General features: G+C 34.5%; 1 protein-coding gene across 4 annotated transcripts in view; it reads right to left on the bottom strand.

Moving 5' to 3' along the window:
• Window positions 1-24,801, bottom strand: part of Cdh8 (cadherin 8) — a 352,592-nt gene that overhangs the window by 37,942 nt on the left and 289,849 nt on the right. For all 4 annotated transcript variants that reach the window (XM_035442610.1, XM_035442608.1, XM_035442609.1 and 1 more), the window contains exon 9: window positions 22,873-22,990. In XM_035442610.1, the coding sequence (XP_035298501.1) occupies window positions 22,873-22,990 (118 nt within the window). The remainder of the gene's footprint in view (window positions 1-22,872; window positions 22,991-24,801) is intronic.

Below are 24,801 nucleotides of genomic sequence, written 5' to 3' on the forward strand. Positions count from 1 at the left end.
CTGTAAGCCAAAGATGTATCCACTTGGATTTTAGAATTTCTAGCAGAAGGCCAAATCATTTTCCTAATATATGAAAACTTGAGAAATGGTGACCCATAAGTTCCTTAACTCCTGCATGGTTCACAGTAGACCATGGAACAGTTGGTTTTCAAAAGACTTCAATAGAGGAGGGTTCTCCTTCCTCTATAAATGCTGTGGTTTTCATATATACTGAGGATGTGGGGGAAGGGAACCACACTCACTGTATGTGAAATGGCAGAAAAGCCCAATGCTGCTCTCCAGGTATGAAGGTAGCTATTTGCATTCCCACATGCTTTGTGTTTGTACAGAAATATACCTCTGAAATGACAGAAGGGATATATAGATCGAACAGCATGGATTCCCTTTCACTTTTTCCCCATTGCAGAAGAATCTCCTTTGAAAAATCTAAAATTGATGTACAAAGAAAGTGCAATCCATTTAAAGATTTTTTTTGTCTTTCTGTATTTAGAGATTAGGCCCTTCTCAACATTTACAGCAAAAGTCGTTGTCATTATCAAAGAGAAGTTTGTAAAATGGTAGAGATTTGGAGTGGGGCAGCAGGGAATTGTGTCATGATTGTGCTTAAATCTAATTTAACTGTTGCTCAGTTGTTTTCACATCTAATTTATACCCTGAAAATGTCCTCAACATGTTAAAGCCTGAAGGACTGACTCCAAAATTTGGGAAACATAATGACAGGCGAGAATGTATATCTGCAGAGACACCAAGACTTTTAGATTTACACAGTGAAGAGGTATTAGTTCTTTATTTTAGCTGAAGTCTTGAGAAGCTGCTAATCCTTTCTGTGACACAATACATAATTCTTTCATAAAGCACCACGAGTTTTAGAAGCAATAGGAGTGGAGTTTGAATTGTGTCTTTTGTAAAATAAAGAACTCCTTCATAGTATTGTTATTAGGTAAAAATAGTATGTTAATAAGATATATACAGGACATGTAAAGGGAACACTAATTAATATCAGCCAAATTTCCTTCAAACTTCTTCGTCTACATCTACTTCATATTCTGTATTCCACCCTTGATACTTTACTCTTGACCATTAGGTGGCAATTGCCTAATCACATTTACGATGATTACACAGTAATGACTTTCCATGGATATTCACAGAAAATGAAGAGGTGAAAGAACTGAAATAAAGGCTAGTAAGCCAAGCTGGGAAAGGTGACCTTTAATCCTCACACTTGGGAGGCAGAATCAGGAAGATGTTGATGAGTTTGAAACCATGTTGATATACAAAGTGAGTCCTGACTACCTAGGGATACATAGTGTGATCCTATCCCAATAAATAATGTTACAAATAATATTTTGTTATTTAGAAACAATCTTATTTTATATATCAATCCTAGTTACCTCTCAGTTACCTCTCCCTCTCCTCCTCCCATGCCCACCATCGACACCCCCCCATCTCACCCCCTTCCACTCCCCAGGGAGAGGATGAGGCCTTCCATGGGGGAATCATCAAAGTTTGTCATTTTTTAAAAAAGGTTCATAAGCTAACAAACAAAGTGTAATATGTTTGGAGAATATTTTCTTCAGTGATAATAAAATAAGCTATTTGGTGTAGCAAATACTTATCTTTTTGAAACATTTTGGTAAAGATGATATTATGAAAATGGTTTATTACTATGGATGTCAACAGCTAAGGACTTTGTTTAGAGAGCTGAACAAAGTCATTCAAGGTTGCACCTAACAATAATCTTGAAGTCACTACATCTGACTATCTCCTGTTTTAATGTTATATTCATTAATCAGTTTTTTTTTTCTTTTGGTTTTTCCAGACAGGGTTTCTCTGTGGCTTTGGAGGCTGTCCTGGAACTAGCTCTTGCAGACCAGGCTGGTCTCAAACTCACAGAGATCCACCTGCCTCTGCCTCCCGAGTGCTGGGATTAAAGGCGTACACCACCAATGCCCGGCTTCCATTAATCAATTTTATTAAGAATGTCTATTTATACATTATACAATTCCACCATTGTTGGTATATGTATTTCAAAGGCATAGAAATAAAGACAGGCACTACATATGTGTTGAAGAGTTAGTCCTTGGGGGTTTGAACTGACATTTGAGCAATGAAATATTCTTGTTTTGAGTATGATCAAGTTTCCTAGTTCTGGAGTATCTTTGAGGCAGCATTCTATCACTTGATCAAGGTCAAAAAAAGAGATGTATTATATAAAGTAATGCCTCTCTCATCTTGAATGTTGAATGTTTATATTGTTTCAACTTTTGTTGCTAATCTTTCTTAAATCCTGGGATAACTTGGCATCTTGTGGTCAGTTATAAACTCTCTCACTAAATGAATTGTCTCACACATGGATGATCCCAAAATTGTTTGTTCTATCTATATAAACTAGTTTATTTTCACATAACAGAAAAGAAATTGGAAAGAAAACCATTTTCACTAATGTTAAAAATAGAGAAGCTTTTCATAATTTGGTCAGTATTCTTAGAAAAGGGAACTGTAAAGTATGCACTTCACTAAAATTACACGTTTACAGCATCTACTGATTAACCATTTTAGCTGGATCTCTGAGACCTTCTGGTCTTTTCACTTATTCTTTCTTACCCTCACCTTTTGGCCAAGTAACATGTTTATTAATAGGATTATGTGTTAACTCTGAGATTAATGTCCACTCTAAGAAACTTCTGACTTCTGCATATCTCTATAGCTAGTAACTGGAGAATCTGGGTTTCAAAATATAAATAACTTATTTAATGTGGGTATAGTTCATTTCTAGGCTTATTATGCATCAGGGGTCATTTTAAAGTCTGATTCCCTGTTGTCATATGTGCCAATCTCAGCCCTACATTTACTTAAAATCTCCCCAGTTCTCTTCTAATACACATTTAGATAGTAGTCCTCACTTTCATCTTACTTTCCAACCTGGTAGTAATAGTATTATTGCTTATGTACCTGCTTGTCTGGTGAGGTCCTATGTTTTGTTGGATCAGGATCATTTCCTTTTATCTGGTTAGCTCAAATACTTCTGTTACGCATACTCTTCCTTGCAGAAGCTTTCTTTAGACTTTTCCTTCAGGGTTGAGTCCCTGAGCTCTTCATCTGTGTTATTCTCACAAACTGCAATTGCTTCCCTCATTACCTCAGTGGTTCCTTCTCTACTTCCAAAGCCATAATAAGGCAGTTACTCAGGTTTGCTTCAGGAAGCCCTGAGCCATTGATGAACTAAGCCTAAACACATTGCCAATTACTATTGACGTCACTGCATATACATCTTTATAATTTTCTTTCCTTCCCCAATTCTATTCCCCTGGATTGGATGGAGCATCATGACTTGAACTCAAAATTTCTATAAAATTTCAATCATCATGCATGGAGGTTATATGACAGTCCACAATAAAGTGAAATTTAAACAATATCTAGAAATCCAGTTGTATATACAAAAGGTGCTAGAAGGAAAATTCCAACCAAAGGAGGTTAGATCCACACATAAAAACAGAGGAAATAAATAATGTTACACCAACTAAACCAAAAGTATTGAAGCAGAACAGCACTAACACCATCAACACCACCACCAACAACAAAATAGCAGGAATATATAATCATTGATTATTGATACCTCTCAACATCAATGGTCTCAATTCCCCAATAAAAAGATAAAGACTAACAGAATGGATATGAAAACACATTCCATATTCCTACTGAATCATAAAATTACACCTCAACATCAAGGATAGACATTACATCAATGTAGAAGGATAGAATTAGATATTTGCAGCAAATGGATCTAACAAGCAAACTGGTATAACCAATTTAATATTTGAAAAAATAGATTTCAAACCAAAGCAAATCAAAAGAGATAAAAATGATATTACATATGCATCAAAGGAAATTTATATCATATACTGAACCTCATACACTGATAGTGTTAGACTCTCACCAACTGGCAGGTCTTCAGACCAAAAACTAAACAGAGAAAACTGGAGCTAAAAGATGCTATGAACAAAATGGACCTAAAAGATATCAAACAAACATTTAACCCATATAGAAAAGAATACATTTTTCTCTGCCCCTCATGGAATTTTCTTCAAATTTGTCCACATGCTCTGTCATAAAACTAGTCTTAACAGATGCAAGAAATATGAAATAAGTCCCTCCATAGATTAAAACTAGGTATGAACAACAACAGAAAGCTTATAAACTCATTAAAACTGAATAGCTCTCTATTGAATTAAAAACCAGTCAAAACTGAAATAACAAAAGAAATTAAAGACTTCTTAGAATCCAAAAAAAATGGATAAACAGCATACCCAAACTTACAGGACACAATGATAGTAGTGTTAAGAGGAATGTTCATAGCACTAAGGCCAACATAGCTAAATATAGCGGAGAAGGCTTCAGTCCTGCCTCAAAGTGATATACCACACTTTGCCGACTCCCCAGGGGAAGCCTTATGCTCTCTGAGAAGTGGATAAGGTGGTGGGGTAGGAGGAAAGTGGGAGAAAAAGGAGGAGAGGAGGGAGTAGGAACTGGGATTGTTATGTAAAATGAGAAAACATTGTTTTAGAATAAAAAATGATTAAAAAGAAATTGGAAACATATTAGCAACTTAACAGGACATCTGTAATATCTAGAGTAAAAAGAAATAAGCAAGAAAAGAGGACTTAAGTTTAGTTCTTGAGAAAAGTGGGTCATAACATTAATCTGCATCAACCTCTTCTAGAAGAATACCTTTCCTGATTAGCCACAGAAAAGGCATATAGTCACATTGTGTTAAGTGCTCATCGATGGAAAAAACTGACAGGAATTTATAAAAGATGTCAATTGTAATGTGTGACTATAAGACTCTAAACAATACATAGATCTAAGAAAGGGCAATTTATATATACTTACTCATTCAATCAGGAATTTTAGGGCAACTTGATCAATGTTTTGATTACTGTAGTAGACATTAACAGGTACATTGCTTTCCACTTGAAAATTATTAATATGTAGTAAAATAAGGAATATATTAAATATAGAGTTGTAACTCAGAATTTTGGTGACCACATAATTATTGCCAAAATTATCAGATATGCTTGATAGTAAATGGCTCATATCAACATCTATAATGTTAGAAGAATTAGCATAAATATGAACTGACCAAGGCATGTCTGAGTGATAGTAATTCTGCTGATACAAATTTCAGTGTTCTAGTATGCTGACTACTTCATCAGCCCATTAGCATCCTTTCATCAGAGCTTCATGGCTAAATGTGTGGTACTTTTTACAAAGCTGATGCTTGCCTGTTTCTCATAAACATGTCCTACTACTGTGCATAATGGACACAATTTTGTTGATTCTTCCCTGAAGACTTTTCTACATAAAAGAAAGGATAGTGTCTTATTTTGTTTTCTACATTTATTTCTTCAGCAAGTAAAGAAATAAAATTGCATATTTTCTGAAGCCTTCTGGAATTTTCCTACACCCCAGCTCACATAAAACAGACAGGTGTGTGGGAGTGGGTGGGTGGGTGGGTATGTTTACACATCAGGCTGTAGTCAGATATTACTGATTAAGAATTTTTTTATTTTGGTTGAGGCATAAATTTTCCTTTGCCTGATATTTTTCCTATTGTTCAGGTGTAGTCTAATCACTTTGAAAAAAAAATGGTGAACCTTTATTGTTTTGCAGTGTTTCTTTTTTGTCTTCCTCTGGAGAAAATTGTTGTTCAATAATGAACAGTTTTCTTATGTACTTTCTCCAACAAAAATGTTCATAATGGATCTCTCCACAACTATGGTTCAGAAAAATGTACAAACCTTGAGTTTGTAATTAGGGATAAATTTTCTTTCATCTAGGGATCAGTAAAGAATTGCTGGGTTTCCCTTTCCATATACTGGCAGTTTTATAGAGTCTTGTGTACTTACATTTATTACCTTTCCAGGGGATCAGATGCATTTAAGAAAATCATCCCTTTTTTGGGTGATTTTGGGTGATCATTACCCAGATAATACTAAACAAGTCATAATATATCAAGAGGCCTTTCTGCACTTTTTAGGCTAGCAGAACCTAACCCCATAAGAAGGGTTAAAAAATTAATTGATTTTCCACCAGAACTGCATACTAAGTCGCATAACTGCTGAAGAATACTTGTTTGGATACAATACACCAAGAAATGAATCTTAACTTGATCTGAAATTTCCCTCTATGGTAGTAACATTCAAGTGCTAGGAGATGCCATATAGGCTGCTCTGAGAGAAAAGTCACTGTCCCCCCAAGCTTCAGACACACCACAGTACAATAAGGCTCTGCTGTGGAGGGGCAAGATATAGCCAGTTTTGCATATTTAAGACCTGCTCCACAGAAAGAAATACAGTATTCAGCACCATAAAACTGATCAAAATTTCATTGCTGAAAGGTCACAGGCTTTGGGGAATGTGTGAGATGAGTGAGATCTGCCAGTTTTTTGCTAAATAGAAATATAGCTTAAATGCTTTCATAATTTTCAAGAGCATACCAATAGAATAGTAGTACTGCTATCACTTGGGCCAAGAAACATCTTTTCCATTGGAAGGAACTTAATAGAAAAGCTCACAATTAGTCAATGTAGTGTAAAAAAATAATTGTTGAGTATTCATTCCTGAACAGGACATCTGTATTACTCACATCAAACAAAAGAAAGTATTGAAAAAGAAGGGGTACAAAAATATGTTAGAGCCAGAAGATATCAAGAGTTCTATGAAGTCTTGCCTTTTGAATTCTGCATGGTCCTTGTAACTTTGAACACAAAGAAGCTGTGAATACCATGTACAAGGCACACAGAGGATGCAATCATTCAACATTTAAGCATGGATGTTGCTGGTGTGGTTGGTGATGTTCTTAGACCTCAGCCATATTTGAAGATGTAGTGTCAACAAATGGTTTTCAAGTATGAAATATCATTTATTTTAATGGTGTAGCTACTGGTAAACTGTCCACACTTTAGTAAATAACCCTTCAAGTAGCTCTAAACTAAGTGGGGTTTGAGAGAAGCTTGAAATCAGAAAATGGAGTAGTTGGAAAGATCAGTAGGAGTGAGCAAGGATAAATGAGGTTGTGTGTGGGGGAATATAAACAAAATCCATTGTTTAAATGTATGCATGGAATCATCAAAAATTTTAAATTTTAAAAATTAATTATTTAAATTAGAAAAATAAAATTAAACATAAAAAGAAACTTTCACAAAATTATCCTGATGAGCAAATAAATAAACATGACTTTGGGTTAGTTAATTTTTGGATAGTCTGTTACATATTAAATTTTAGGATAGTTTGTGTTATAGAATAACCGACAAATAAAGTCATAATTACTTTAAAATAGGACACAATTTTAAAAACCTAACAGATTTTAAGCATGATAGAGAAGATGCTGAAAAGGGAATTAGGGGACTTGAAGCAATTGCTGGAAGAGCAGCCTTTCATAGGAAATACGATGAAAATAGTGAAACTCTACAGTAAAAATGTAAGATAATAAATCAACTTACAGAATAGCAAAACCATAATGAAATGTACCTTTGGTAACAGGGACAAATTTCCTCATGTTTCCCCAGTCTTATTTCAGAGTTTGGTTAGTTCATAATGATTGTAAAAAGTAATTGGGTTCTTTATGACATTTGTATATATGCATATAAGGGATGCTGATCATATTCTGCATCTGTTATGTTTTCTTATCTATCAACCAGAGAAAATGACTTTTTACAATAATAATCATTGTGAATATAAACAAAACATATTATATACATATCTGAAAGCTATTATATACACAATGGGATGCATTCTTTTGTACAGTTAATGTACACTTATAGAATTTGCAAACCTTTCCTGGATATTTTGTAGAGAAAATACTAAAAGTTTTACTTAGCTTATTTATAAGAAAGACAGGCTAAAACCCGATGACAGAAAGAATCATTCATATTAAAAACATAATTTAACATAATTTAATTCTTATGGTTTCCTGGTTAGAAAACCCAATCACTTATTCACTGCTCCTGTCTTTCAATGCAGGAAATGATTCACAGTATAAGCTGTCTAGGACAGAATTCGGCAGACACGTGGACAAATTGTGGTTTGTCACCTGTTTGCACAGCTATAGCTATGTGAATTTACATACTGTTCATTAGATGCTGTATTTCTGGATAAAATATAGAGAATGGCACTCACAATGCCTTTTTAAATCCCATAAGAAAATGTGCCCACTCATATCACAGAATAAGATAAAATTTATCTTTTGCTAAGACATCTAAAACACTTTCAGATTATAATTCTAGATATTCCTTACAGTTTCATCCCATATAAGAATGATAAGCACTAGGATGACATTGTTGTTCTATTGTCATTAGATGTGTTATGTGTGGAAATAACACTTGCTGAAGACAATGAGTGTTTGTGAGATGCTAGAGCAATTCTAAAGGAAAGATAAAGATCAATGAAGTGTGATAAATGTGAATAAATGAAGGCCCACCAGTTTTACAATGATATCTAAATATCTGAATTCTAAGTAAATAGTAGCAGTATATTCATGATACAGAAAGAGCGCATGCTACCTATCAGATGTTTCACATTCATTATCATTAACTTAACAATTAAAGTACCAAGAAGTGAATAAATGCTAGCTACAATTACATATCAAACTCCATGACAATAGGTTAATCTTATTATCATACTTAATTCTTAAAGCATGACACATTCAAAAATGAGGTAGCAACCCCAAAGTCATCATAAAATAAACTCAGAGCACTGCTATTCTGGTCTGTTTATCTAAAACCTAAATTTTCATTCATATTTATTTATTCATTTGCTAACTTGTTTATCTATTTTACCAATGCTATTTGGCTCTGACAGAGAAAAATATTTGATCCTCATCATTCCTTGGAAAGGACAACATAATCATTGAATATGGCTTAGTCTACATTGTCTGGTGTCTTTCTGAGAACACAGTGTAGAGAAATGGGTTCACTCTACATATTGCATATTGTATTCCAGTGTGAACCAAATTGAGTGCAAGGTATCTTTTTCTTGCATGGATTGCACTTGTAAGTTCACAGTTCGATAGGGCCCTTTGCTTTGTTTTCAGTTTATTACTGGTGTCATTTTGAGGGTGATGATTCTGTGAATTTTTGGTTATGGAACGTCCACAAGTTTTGTGATATTGTTTTTCTCACCAATGTTTCATTCACAGAAGCTTCTTATATGTGTGTAATATAATAAGAAGGGACATTTAAAACCTTAGTCTTAAAAAATGAGAGAAGGGGATAAAGTAAACAAAATACATTATCTGAAGCCCTAGACATGTCATGATGAAACCTGTTTTTTTTTTGGCATAAGGTATAAATGATAATTTTAAAGAATGTCTGGTTGAGATACATAGAGAATACATTCATCTTGGAAAAATTCCTACCTATAGTTGGGACTCCTGGGAACTTAGAGAAAATAAAACAAAATAAACAAAGGTCAGATATGATGTGCAAAATGATTCTATAACTGCTCCTTTAGCTCAAAAAGTTACCTGCATATTTAAATCACAGAGTGCAATGTCCTGTTTTAAGGACTGGATGAATAGAAAAAGCTTATTCATTTTGCTAGCCCTCAGATGAGGTTGGCTATATTCAGTTTAACTGATAATGACCTCTAAGATTAGAGAATCAATACACCTTGACATACTTGGTCTAACTGTGAAATCATGATACATTATTAATGTATCCTATATTATAAAGGCACCTCCAACTGCAATTTGGTGCTTAGACAAGGCATTATATAATTTATACTCATCATTTCTTAGTGATATTCAGAAAGTAAACTCACACTCTAAAACAATATTGAAGTTGAAGAGAAAATAAGTAAAATTCTAGTAAAGACTAATTCAGCTTTAAAGGATTTCTTAAACTGATTTATTATCTCTGAGATGCATATGCACTGAAGTATTTGTGGATGTTTCAAAATGACCTGCTTTTCATGAACATCAGACTTTTGATGTATCTGTAGAAAAACAGGATTAATAGCTGCTATCAAATCTGATAGCAGATTCTGGATATAAAAAACTGTGCAGTAAAATTTTAGCTGTCTGTCACTTACATTATATTATGTCACATCTCAATGACATATCACCATGTAATGCAATGTAGAACACATACTAGACAACTGAAATTCATAACATTCTGAATATCAGAGTCATTTCTTACCAAATGACTTCCTAGAGAGAGTGAGGGAATCCCTTCATGGAGGTTATCCACAGCATTGATGCCACTGGCCTTCCCATGCCACCTACCTGACTCTGTATTTACTGAATCAGACTTCCACTTAAAATTGACCTCCTTTGTTTCTTCTGACTGTGATGGAGCTATCAATCAAGACACTTCAGTGACCAGAAAAAACTTAGCAGCAAAGGGCTGCTGTTAGCCTAAAGGATGAGTGTGAATTAAAGGTAGGTTCACTTTTTGCAAAGCGATAGGCTTATGGACTTAAAAGATTGACAGTGAGATGATACATCTCAGCAACTAAGACAAAGGCACTTCAATTGAATCATAGGTTTTCAGGGAAAATATGGGCTGATTTTCAGTATCTACTTTTCCATGGGCATGTTACACAGAACAAGTATCACAATGAAATATCAAATCTGAGAACATTTCTCTACTGTAAGAGTAGAGAACTGCTCAGTCAGATCAATTGTCCCTAATCTAGGCCAAAATAAGCACAGTTTGAAGAACTGATACAGAATATATGATAGACAAGCACTCTCATTCCATAAGTCGAGCCATGAGATCTATGAAGGTCTTCTCAAATGAAAGCTAGCATTTGTGCTCTCTAGTTTGTAAGTGTGTGACAGAAAGACAACATATGGAAATATCCTTCCACCACATGGCTGAGATCACAAGCAAACCATTCAAATTTTGAATCCTTTTGGTTCTTGGGTCAATTTGTATTTATGGTGTACAAAATTTAAATGAGAATTATACCACTTAAAAGTCATTTAGTGCCCACCCCTGGGTCAGCAGGCACACTGAATTTGTCCCTGAGGACCAAGGAACCCTGACTTTGCTGAGATTGCTGGGCTAGTCTGGCCCCAACAGAGTGCAGAGGTGAGCTGCTTTGGTCCCTGCCTTGGGCCCAACTTCTGCCTGCCCCCTCTGGGAACTCCTGCACAAGGGTCTGCAGACAGGAACACTTGACCCCTGAGGATCAAGCAACCCAGAGTCTGCTGACATCTCTGCGTAAGTCTTGCTCTCATTCACCTGGAGAGCAAGTGGTTCAGACCTGCCTGCACCCAACTAGAGACCCATCAGAGTATTGGAGCCAATTGCATCCACCTGAAGAATATTGGACCCATACACACCAGGAAAGGAAGTGACACCACCTGTACACACTGGAAGAAGAGATGGGAAGAAGGCAATATAAGAACACATCCAACAACAGGAAAACCAATATGACACCACAAGAGTCTAGAGACTCTACACCAGCAAGACACAAACATCCCACACAGAAGAAGCAGAAGACAGCAACCTTAAAAACAATTTCATGCAGATGATAGACACCCTAAGAGAGGAAATCAGAAAATCCTTCAGAGAAATGGGAGAAAAGACAAACCAAAAGATGAAAGAAACCAAGGAAGGCCAAAAAAGCCAAGAAAATACAATTAAACAGCTTAAGGAAACAATTCAGGACATGGAAACTGAAATAGAGACAATAAAGAAAACACAAACTGAGGGAATGCCGGAAGTGGAAAAGCTGAGTAAACAATAAGGAACCACAGATGCAAGCATAACCAACAGAATACAAGAGATGGAAGACAGAATCTCAGATGCTGAAGATAAACTAGAGGAAATAAATCCATCAAGCAAAGAAAATCTGAAGTCCAACAAATCCTTAACACAAAATATCTAGGAAATATGGGACACTGTGAAAAGACCAAACCTAAGCATAATAGGCATAGAAGAAGGTGAAGAAACCCAAATCAAAGGTGCAGAAAACATATTCAACAAAATCATAGAAGAAAACTTCCCAACCTAAAGAAAGACATGCCAATGAAAGTAGAAGAAGCCTACAGAACACCAAATAGAGTGGACCACAAAAGAAATTCCCCTTGTCACATAATAATTAAAACATCAAACATACAGAATAAGAAAGAATATTAAGAGCAGCAAAGGAAAAAGTCCAAGTAACATACAAAGGCAAACCTATCAGAATTACACCAGACTTCTCAATGGAAACTCTGAGAGCTAGAAGGATCTGGGTAGATATTCTACCAACTCTGAGACAACATGGATGCCAGTCCAGACTACTATACCCAGCAAAGCTTTCAATCACTATAAATGGAGAAAACAAGATATTCCATGACAAAACCAGATTTAAACAATATATAACCACTAATCCAGCCGTACAGAAAGTACTGGAAGGAAAACTCCAACCTAAGGAACTTAACTACACTCACATAAACATAGACAATAGATAATCCCACTTTACAAAAACCCAAAAGAAAAAGCAGGGTAAATCTACATACAATACCACTACTGACAACAAATCAAAACAAACAAGAATAAACATTCAATGGAACTTATTTTCCCTTAATATTAATGGTCTTAACTCAGATTGGATACAAAGAGAGAATCCATCGTTCTGCTACATACAAGGAACACACCTCGAATTCAAAGACAGACATTACCTCAGAGTAAAGGGTTGGGATACGATATTCCAATCAAATGGACCCAATAAGCTGCGGTAGCTATCCTGGTATCTAACTAGTTAGACTTCAAACTAAAATCAATCAAAATAGATGAAGAAGGTCATTTCAAGTTCATCCCAGGGAAAATCCATCAGGAAGAAGTCTCAATTCCAAACATCTATGCCCCAAATACAAAGGCACCAACATTCGTAAAAGAAACATTATTAAAACACAATTACAAATAAGACTTCACACAGTTATAGTGGGAGACTTCAATACCCCACTCTCACCACTGGACAGGACCACCAGACAGAAAATTGACAAGGTGACAAAGGAACTAACAGAAGTTATGACCCAATTGGGATTAACAGACATCTATAGAACTTTCCATCCAAAACCAAAAGAATATACCTTCTTTTCAGCATCACATGGAACCTTCTCAAAAATCGAGCACATACTCGGCAATATAGCAAACCTCAAAAGGCACAAAAAATTTGGAATAATCCCCTGTGTTTTATCAGACCAATATGCTTTAAAGTTAGAATTCAAAAACAACACAAATTGCAGAAAACCTAGGAACTCATGGAAATTGAACAACACGCAATTGCACAATTCCTGGGTAAAGGAAGAAATAAAAAAAAGAAATTAAAGGCTTCCTAGAATTCAAGAAAAATGAATATACAACATACCAAAACTTATGGGCCACTTTGAAAGCAATACTAAGAGGAAAGTTCATAGCTCTACGTGATCTAGAGAATAGTCACACAAGACAGTTTACATCACAGCTGAAAGGTCTAGAACAAATTGACGAAAATTCACTGAGAGAAGAAATCAATAAAGTTGAAACAAAGAAAACAATTCAAAGAATCAAAGTAACAGACAGTTGGTTCTTTGAGAAAATCAACAAGATAGACAAACTGTTATCCAAACTAACCAAAATTTGCATTTTGTTAACATTCAAATTAAGAAAATCAGAAATGAGAATAGCTAGTTCCAGAACAGCCTCCAAAGCCACAGAGAAACCCTGTCTTGAAAAACCAAAAAATATTAATAAATATAAAAAAATCAGAAATGAAAAGGGGGACATAACAACGGACACTGAGGAAATCCAGATAATGTTCAGGTCATATGTTGAAAACCTGTATTCCACAAAACTTGAAAATTTAAAGGAAATGGACAATTTTCTAGACAGATATCACTTACCAAAATTGAATCAAGAACAGATAAGCAAATTAAACATACCTATAAACTCTAAAGAAATAGAAGCTGTAATCAAAAGTCTCCTAACTAAAAAAAGCCTGGGGCCAGATGGATTCATTGAAGAACTCTCCCAGAAATTCAAAGAAGAGCTAATACCAATACTCCTCAAATTATTCCACACAATAGATGAAGAAGGGACATTGCCAAATTCTTTTTACAAAGCTACAAAAATCTAGATACCCAAGCCACATAAAGATACAACTAAGAAAGAAAACTACAGACTAATATCCCTCATGAACATTGATGCAAAAATTCTCAATAAAATACTGGCAAATCAAATCCAAGAACATATCAGAGAAATCATCCACCATGATCAAGTAGACTTCATCCCAGTGATGCCAGGATGGTTCAACATATGAATATCCATCAATGTAATACACCATATAAGCAGAGTGAGGAATAAAAACACATGATCATTTCATTAGATGCTGAAAAAGCCTTTGACAAAATCCAACACCCCTTCATGATAAAGGTCTTGGAGAAATCAGGGATAACAGGAACATACCTCAACATAATAAAAGCAATATAGAACAAGCCAACAGCCAACATCAAATTAAATGGAGAAACTCAATCCAATTCCTCTAAAATCTGGATAAGACAAGGCTGTCCACTCTCTCTATACCTCTTCAATACTGTCTTTGAAGTTCTAGCTAGAGCAATTAGACAACAAAAGGATTTCAAGGGAATACATATCAGAAAGGAAGAAGCCAAACTCACTATTTGCAGGTGATATGTTAGTCTACATTAGTGCCCTTAAAAACTCTACCAGGGAACTCCTACAGCTGATAAACATTTCAGCAAAGTAGCAGGATACAAGATTAAATTAAAAAAAATCTGTAGCCCACTACATACTGATGACATATTGGTGGAGAAAGAAATCACAGAAACATCAACGTTTACAATTGCCACAAACAACATAAAATACCTCAGGGTAACATGAACCAGAAAAAGGGAAAGACTTGTATCATAAGTATTTTGAGTCTCTAAAGAAAGAAATTAAAGAAGAAACCAGAAAATGGAAAGATCTCCCATGTTCTTGGATAGGTAGGATCAACATAGTAAAATCTTGGGCAAAAGCAATCTACAGATTCAATGCAATACCCATCAAAATACCAACACAAATCTTTACATACCTTGAAAGAACAATTCTCAAATTTATATGGAGAAACAAAAGAACCACTATAGCCAAAACAGCCCTGTACAATAAAGGAACTTCTGGAGGCATTACCATCCATGACTTCAAGCTCTATTATAGAGCTATAGTCCTGAAAACAGCTTGGTATTGGCATAAAAATAGAAATGTAGATCAATGGAATAGAGTTGAAAACTCTGATATTAAGCCACACACCTATGATGACTTGATTTTGACAATCCAAATTTATGCGCTGGAACAAAGAGAAGTTCTTCAACGAATGGTGATGGCATAACTGGTTGCAGACATATAGAAGAATGCAGATACACCAAAGCCTATCACCTTGCACAAAACTTAAGTCAAAATGGATCAAAGACATTAAGATAAATCCAGCTACACTGAACCACCTATCACATTTTCATAAGCAAAATAGAATTGTCCTTCACAGAGCACACACTGTATGGTAACTGAAATCACCATATCCACTGGTCACTTTGCATTTTTTAAAGGACTCATCTAATACTTTGCCAATGCAACTATACATACACATTTACTAGTGGGCTTCAACATCTCTTCTCTAGACTTTCTCTTGATGGATACATCAATATGAAATTCAGCAGAGTATCATCCACCCATGATTATAGATTGATATCATCCCTCTGACCAGCCAAATTCTTCCTTAAGATGGAAATGATAGAATCAATGAAAACTAACTCTCTTTTATGTATGACTAGGTTCACAAATTGGGTAAGGTCTATGAGGGAACTTTATGACAGTATAGAAGTTATAATGAGATCCATTCCACTCTAAATCAGAGTATTCTGCAGAACAGCCTATGAATTTCTACACTATATGACAAATACTTCTGCTAAATTATGGCATCGTCTCTGAGAAGTCAATTGGTATTCAAAAAGTGAATCCCGAAGAGAACAAAATACACTATATAGGAGGGAAAGTCAATATCTATTTTATTCACTACTTTATTCCCAACTCACAAAGCACTCTCTGACATGTGTGAGCCACAAAATAAATAGATATCAAATAAATGAATGAGTGAATAAAGAGATGATATATTATTAATAACCTTAGAGTATGTGAAGGATTCATTTCTTGATTCACGTGTGCAGGAATCATGAGGCACTGCAAAGGAAAATAAAGACAGGGCAAACTTCACAAAACCTGATAACAATAGAGATGAGAATAGAGGATCCTTGAGTTATTACCAATGACTAGAAATTAGCTAGATAGAGAAGGCAGTGTGTGGAAGGTTTACATTCTAGTAAAAGTGAAGAGGAGGAAATTTGATGTCTATCTATCTAGTTTGTGTTTTGATTCTAAAGAATGAACCAAGAGCTTATGGGCAGAATAATGGAAAAGAGAATGACAGGTAACTTCACCAACCTGTTGTTTTATTTTTAATGCACTCTCATCTTATAATTACCATCAATACCAGCACAGGCCACTATTCACATCTCATGCTAATTTTTGAAATGGTGTAATCTTACCAACTTTCAAATATCCCATTTTCCAAGAACTATATGTGTTTTCTAATGATATGGAATATTCCAATACTTTTTGTTTTTTCTTGTTTTACCACAATGAGGGATATATTAAATGAAGTATCTAGGTTATACAAATAATCCACTTTCCCTTCTTTCATTTATCTCTGCTATACTCATGAAAATAGCTCACTGACATATTTGATTGCTGGCTCACTAGATGAGGGTCCAGTAGCATTAGTTATCTCTCAAACACATAATTCTTGTTTCTTTATAATGCTATTAGTTTTAACATTGAGTGGATTAAACGGATTGAGGATACACACAAGAATTATGTAAGTAAGAGGTTAAAGAAAGAGGTAGGTATTGGTTGTTTCCAATTTACCACATTATGCTCTTATTACAGTAACATTTTTGTTTTCATTTACTTAATATTCTAGTATTAAGAATGGCGGAGAATTAACAGAATAAGACTTTTCCTTTTTTGTACAAGTTCTTATAGATGATAAACAGAAGACTAAAGATTCAAATGTACATGTAACTTACTATGATGCCTGCAATTTCTTATATCCTGGTTTCTATTGAATCCTTCTTTATAATTAACTCCCACTCAACTTTTGCAATTTACTATTGCCATGAACATTCCCCAATTCATGTTATCACCAATTACTTTTCATCACTACTTTATCTACTTCTTACCTACTTCTGTCTTCTAGCTCCTACATAAAACTGTGGGAACCTCTGGAATTTGTGTGAATCATTCAGGTAACATCCCCAGACAGAATGTTATGTGTGCCAAATGTTTTGTCTACAAATTCCTCGAATTAATTAAAAATTGAAACTTCTCTCAACAGAGATGAACTGATTGTCAACTACATGTAGCACAATTTTTAGAAAAGGAAAGTTTGTACAGATTGACAGTTCCTTTTGTTTCCACATTCAATTTTAACACTGGGTTCTGTTTTTCAGAGCAGAGTCATGTTCGTTTGATACCCACAGACTTCTAACATCTATTTCTGAGCTTGAAAAACTGATGATAAACAGTAAATATTATTCTTCAATGACATAAACAGAATCCAGGTTAAAAGCAAACCTGATTAAAAGCAAGCAAGCAAACAAACAAACAAACAAAAACAGCTCTCATGTTTTCTTTACACAGCTGCTAGTATTCATCATACCCCTATATTTTTCTTTACAAGCTACTTCAAAAAAAGTCTCAGGAAGCAGGATTGTAAAAGAGCCTATCTATCATCTTGAAAATGACCAATGTAGCCAGGCAGTGGTGGTGCACACATTTAGTCCTAACACTCAGGAGGATGAGGAAGGCAGATCTCTGATTTGTAGGCCAGCCTGGTCTACAGAATGAGTTCCAGGAATAGCTCCAAAGCTACGCAAAGAATCCCTCTCTCAGAAAAAAAATGAGTGCAGTGTCCCCATAGTAGAATATAAGAAAGGATATTCATTATCATATTTACACAGTCACAATGCAGATATTTTGCCTAAAAAAAGCAGGAACAATGGATGTGCTATTGCTGAAGAATGGTAAGTCTAGTAATGAACACTGAGGAAAGAAACATAATTTATAATAGACTTTTTCTCAGTTTAAAGCATCATTGAATGATGTAAAGACTTAAGGAGGCCTATGCTAGTCAGAAAGAGAACACACCAGTTATCCACTAACTGTGAATCAACAAATAGGACTAATGCTCAACTCAGCCTGGAGGCATGTAACTCACTTAATTAGAGAAGAAAGAGAATACTTTCCTCATCGTGAGTAGAAGAAAAGGGTTCTGGATGGTTCCATGGGAGGAAGATGTACAGTCTGGTTCGCTTGTGATCAGAAATGTCTGTTTTAGATTTAGGCCACAAATTTTGATTTGGGAAAATTAAGAGTATGAAATTAGCTGACAGAAACCAAAGGTTTAAAAAAAGGTTGGAAATCTAAGCAAAATATATCCTTTATAGTTCCCACAACTTAGTATTAGGATAGTAAGTGATTCAATTCATTGAAAAGGGAATGGTCACTGTGGAGAGGAAACTCAGCTTCAGTTTGTTAAAAAATGTTTAAAAATATATGGACAAAATTTTTTTCTACACAGCATTAAATCCTCAGGACCCTTCTCCCTTCTCCTACTCATGGCTCTTCTTTTGTAAGTAATTGTCTTTCTAAAATAACCACTTGGGGACTGTAAGGAGATTTACTTCGAAGTCCTTCAGTGGCATAAGTGTCTTTATGGATGACATCACTTGGAAAATCACTGCTCTGTATATGAAAATCAATCTATGAAGAAAAGATTTTAAAGAAGCCTAGTTGGAATGGTATGGTAGAGGAATGATTAAGAAATTATATTCATATAGAAAAAGATCATGTCCTGTTTATTGATGGGTGGTTTTCCACATCCTCAGAGATGTCTCAGTCTGAGTTAAGATACATTCATCACAGCACAGGACTGTGGAAGCTAGGCACTGTTAACCTGTATTACAGATGACAGACCTGATACTCACATTAACTTACCTATAGAAAGCATATTCTTACAGTGGATATTTTCATAGGATAAAATGTGTAAACCATATGTACTTGAAGTAGGGCAACAGGTGAGGAGAGAATTCTTTAGAAAAAAGCATGAATTATAAGCAGAACAAGTAAATATTTTATATATATTTAGCTAATGCTATATTCTGCACTTGTGTCATTTACATTATCAAAATTATTTGTCCAGATTGAGACTCTTATTTACATGTTTCTTTGTAATGCTTGTGTTTGGCCCCATGGCTTCATAATACTGTTCTGAAGTGTCCTCACTGAGATTAATCCCTTGAGTGTATGTCTTATCAGCACTATTTAAGGGTAACTAGAAAGCTTCCAGTGGGATGGGAAACAACTTAATTTGAGACTTGATTCTTTTTCCAGAGTTTTTCTTAAGCATAACCAAGTACTGACTAAGTTTAAGTTCACTGTGTATTTTTCCCTCATAGGCTCTCCAAACACACACACACACACACACACACACACACACACACACACACACACACACACAAAAGAACTTCACATTTTCCTGCTTTCCTATGTTAAATCAGTTCCACATTTTAATACAAGCCACAAAAGTTCCCCTTTCAGCAGCTAGTTATGTTGCAATTCCTATCAAAAATTTAGTTTACCTACAGTGTTTAGCCTGAAGAAAAGCAGATTCTGCAGACCTCAAATTTCCCGGAAGCAAGGTACTTCAGTGTCTGTAAAAGGTCCATTTATCTTCCTTGTATTCTTATACTGGATTATTGGGTATTTTCCATTTCCACAGTTAGAATGGAACACAGTACTGAAATGTGGTCAACAACACTCTGTTTATAAATTCAGCCAACTATAAGATGAAGAACCCAGTGTCTGTTCCATGAAATTAAAAGATTCAAGGTACTCTGCGTTTTAAGTGTCCATAATATAAATGGCTCTTCATGTTTGACCTTTCATTTTTCCCTTCCTCCATATTGTAAATGGCCATATTATTATGGTAGAAATATTATTCCTATATACTTGAAGGAGAATTATTTGTGAAATCATTCAGCTGTGTAGTATAAAGTAGACAGCTCATTTCTATCTTATTTTGTCTTTGATTATGAATTAGTGGAGTGAAAATTGCATGAGGACCAATCTATTTAAGAAGAAAGATCACAATAATTCTGAGTTGGAAGACATGGCTGCAAGTTGCTTAGAAAATGCACAGTTTTTCAACTGCCTTCAAGAAGATCAAATTAAGGGGGAGAGTAATTCATGCATCAAGAGTGGATTTGAATGTATTGGACATGGCAAAATTTCTAAGTGTCTTCTTTTTGTAGATTTAAATGTACAAATCATGATTATCTCAGTTGAGAAGCATTAATTTCCAATCATTTACAGATACAGACTGAGAATGAAACAAAGGACTAATCTATGATTAGGGCATTTGATTTTATCTTATGCTTTCAACATTAGGGATCACGGTAGATCAAAACAAAAATATCATCATCAACTTTACATTCTCCCATCTTTAACACTGAAAATATCTGCAAAATATGTACCAACTTCCCATTTCTCCATCTATGTGTATATTTACTATCTATCCACCTATACAGACATTTTAAAATTGACAAACTCTGATTATCTTATTTTTTCTGTATATTATTAAGACATCTTGTTTTCTTTCTTTTTCACTGTAACTAGCCATACAGCAAAGCAGTAGTAGCCTATGAAGCAGATCATGAATTCACAACCTGAGCAAAGGCAAATTGTGTATAAACTTTACATATCTATTCTAAAGGCATTCGGCATCATATTTATCCTATGAGGGAATGCTGAATATTTGGATCCTGAATCCAACATCACAGTGAACAACTGCCTTATGTTCTACAAGACAGTCCTAGTTTATGATGTTTTCCAGACATAAATATGAACAGCAGATCCTTGCTCTTTATTAAAAATATTTACCATTAGAAAGACAAATTTTGCAGTCACAATTTGCAAAACAAATGACTATATGATTTAAAAGGAACAGTTGTATTACACGGAATGCCTTTTTTATTCTGAGTTGTTTTGTAACAGTCAGTCTTCTTTCAGACTTAGGAGATAGGCCAAAATTTGGGGACTTATTTACTAGTTAGAAAACAAAATACACCATCCATGCAACTTTAAGTACTCCTTTGAAAGGTCATTGAAATGTTTAACACAGCATTTACTTTGCCTTTTATATACTAATTCCAAAAATTCAGAGAGAACAGATGAAATCTGTTCATTATTAGATGACATTTTCTCTTCAGATATATTGTCCTTTTAAAAAGAGTTTGCAATTAGACTCTCTGGAATCCAGTAATTTACTTTCTAATTCATCCAACACTTATGTAAGTCCAGATTATGGAAAGAGAAAGAAAAATAAGGTTCTCTGGATATAAGGAATGAGCCTACATTACTTTTTATAAACTTTTTGAATATAGTGTAGTTTACACAAAAGTAATAGAGGTAACAATTAGCTCATGGTCAAAACAAGCAGGGGTCACATTAATCTAAATTCTCAGATAAGTCTGGTGTTTATGAGGAGGCTTTTAGCATAGGCATATACACAATATTTCCATAAAAGATGAATCTTTCTTGTCTTCATAAGAAAACAAAAATAATGTTCTTGGATAAGAGTGTCTGATCAGGATGAATAACATGCAAAAAACTCCATCTTTAAGGAGGGAGAAAAAAATGTTGTCATTTAAATGTTTATGACATTGGAAGCAGCCTAGGTGAGTAATGTCTGTACAATGACCTTCTTTCTTCCTTTCCTGTGACACATCTACATTTATGAAAGCCTGTCCAAAGAGCTAAGTAACATTTCAGTGAAAGGCAAGGCCAAGATACATTCTACATAAGACATAAAATGGTATTTTACTTTCTAATGGAATTTCCTCCAAATCCATTTGCATCCTTCACACTGATATAGCAATATTCCAAAATGCTATTATCATGAACCAAAGTTTCTTACACTAATTGAACATAAATTCTATATGGAACATTTGGAAAACAAAGGAATGCCTATAAGAAAACCAGAAAACATTCATGGAGAATACTAATACTCTAATGGTTATGTCTATGATAAATATATTAGAGGCCAATGAAATTAAAAATTGCTTTTCTAAAATATAGTTGCTGAGGAAATATCAATATATACCTGAAATGGACTTTTGAAGACAACCATGCTTTACAGTAAAGCACAGTAAAAGAAACACTAGCCATATAAGTAAAACTCTTAAGAAATAATGAAATAGATTAAATGTTCTCTGTGACTCAGAGACATCAAAATTAAATTTGTTTGTATTAACTTCCCAAATAATACTGATAAGAAATGTCCTTCATGAAGGTTTTTGTGAGCTATTTGCTATTATTAAAATTGGAACAGGATTAAAACAAATACTTCTATTGTGAACCCACAAACCAGTCAAAATTAGAATACACTTTCCCTAAAGATTTAGTAAACATTAAATTAAAAGTTAACAACTGCCAAGTGCAAACCATTTCATTCTGCGACAGATATCTCAGGATCTCAGTATTCTTGGAAGCATTAAAGAGGGTGATCGAGGTATTCCCTGGGTACCATTAATTTCCATCAACATGTTTATTATCTATAATTTCAATATTAAGTATAGGAAGTTATGTAACTACCTTGTTATGTTGCTGATAAAATGGCTTTCAGCTACTCATGACAAAAATATTTTAATTGTAATTTCCATCTGCACTCAGAAACTGCATGCCATCTCCCAGTTTCTAACCTACACCATTTCACAAGCTAGCATATTTACCTTCATTTTTCTTGATGGTGAAATTTGGATTGTTGACCATTTCTGGAAGAAGACTGTACAAGAAATAATGTCCATTTTTGGGATCATCTTTGTCCATGGCACTTACTGTTTGAATGACCTGAAACATAAAATTGTCATCAGCATTTCTGATCACTTCAGGAGGCTCCCATTGCTTGTAATAGGCCAGTGATATCCCTTTTGTGGTCTTGTACTTTGGTTCAAAGGTTCATTTTCAGCTTTCTAAATTGCCATGGATGGTTTGTGCCAAGAATGGTTTGAGCAGAATCCATCACTTTAAAACCTCAGCTGTGAGAAGTTGATGAAAATTAAGAACATTACCTTAGTTTCCATTTGATGTCTGTGGCTTGAAATAGCAAAGTTAAGTGTATTTGAATATTCCACTGGGCAATTACAGGTTTCTTTCCAATTTGAGTATTTACGGGCATCTAGAATGAGATTTGGAACTGTTACAGTGATTGGAGTGGGCTTTTGGATGGAATTGGAGGTAAGACTTTAACCTTGAATCCTCTCAACACCTTTTTACCCATCAGGTGATGTGTGGCTGCCAGATAGTGTCCCTTATACAATTATCCCTACAAGATACCTTCCTGAGGAGTTACATCTGTTCTCTTCCAATAATGAATGTTGTTTTTAAAACTAGTGGGTAATATATACAAGCAACACTTCTGATTGGATCCAGAGATTAAAAGGTAATAGGGATTTGAAGAGTTGCTCTTGTGCAGAGAACTGTTTAGATAGACACACACTCTTTGAATCCTACACCGAAAGTGCTACTTTCATTTTTAAAAGCTACATTAGTAATGCCACGCTGTTTCCTAGGATGACAAAGAATTATCTTAATTCTCACTTATGATTCCATGATATTAGCTCTTTCAATTGGAAACATTGGACAAGTGCTAACACAGTTAAAAAATATGGCTTATATTTCTGTTGCATGTAAGTATCATATGATCCCAATATGAATGATTCATGTTAGCAAAGGGGATAATAGACAAAATAGCAAAAAATGTGGTAACAAGGAAATGCTCTCAGAATAATAAAATGTTGAGTACATAATTATGGTTCTAAATATATTGTGTATATTTGAATATGAATGTTTCATTGACTTTGAAATTTTCAGTGAAAAGAACAAAGATCATTTTTGTGCAAGACATTCTTATGACATGATTGTTCAAATGGGAGAACTATGGTATCTGAACTTCAGTAATTTTGAGTCTTTGTATCATACCATACGATATATTTGGAAATGCATTAAAGTTAAAAATTAAGGTTTACATGTTGTTTAAATTTTACAAAATGTATCTAGTTACTTTCTATAACTCATTATAATTTGAGTCAGTTTGAGTCACCCTATGACATAAAGTAGCTGCAAGAGCAACTTATCCTTAAGCAGATCAGAGAGGTTTCTTGACTAAAACTTTCCACATTGAAGACATTATTTTAGTGTTCCTTCTTTAAGAGAGTAATTTCTTTTTATACCTAGAACACCGAAAGTGTTTTCTCATGGACAAATATTATTTTTAAATTTAATAACACTGTTTTGAAATGTCCAATGAAATGATCATTATTGATGTTTTATAATTAAGGACATTGCTACTTATTGGTGATGTGATGCTCTGATTCTTAGAAAATTATTGTTAATCAAACAAGGAATGAATCAATATCTAACAATATTTGAGAAGAAAGCATTATAATATACTGTTGCTAAACATGCAGTATATATGCTTTGGCATTTAAGCACATGGAGTCAGAGTGTCAAAAATAAATTTGAAAGAAAGGGCAAGGCAAGAAGATGTTTAATGCACACAAGTCCTTAGAACTGTAAATACAGTTATTTAAGAGACAAGTGCAGACTGACCCATTTACGTAGAAACACCTGTGATAATCTCATGTAATAAAGTCAAAGGG

The sequence above is a fragment of the Cricetulus griseus genome, chromosome 3, assembly GCF_003668045.3.
Source record: "Cricetulus griseus strain 17A/GY chromosome 3, alternate assembly CriGri-PICRH-1.0, whole genome shotgun sequence".
In the NCBI taxonomy this organism is placed as follows: Eukaryota; Metazoa; Chordata; class Mammalia; order Rodentia; family Cricetidae; genus Cricetulus; species Cricetulus griseus.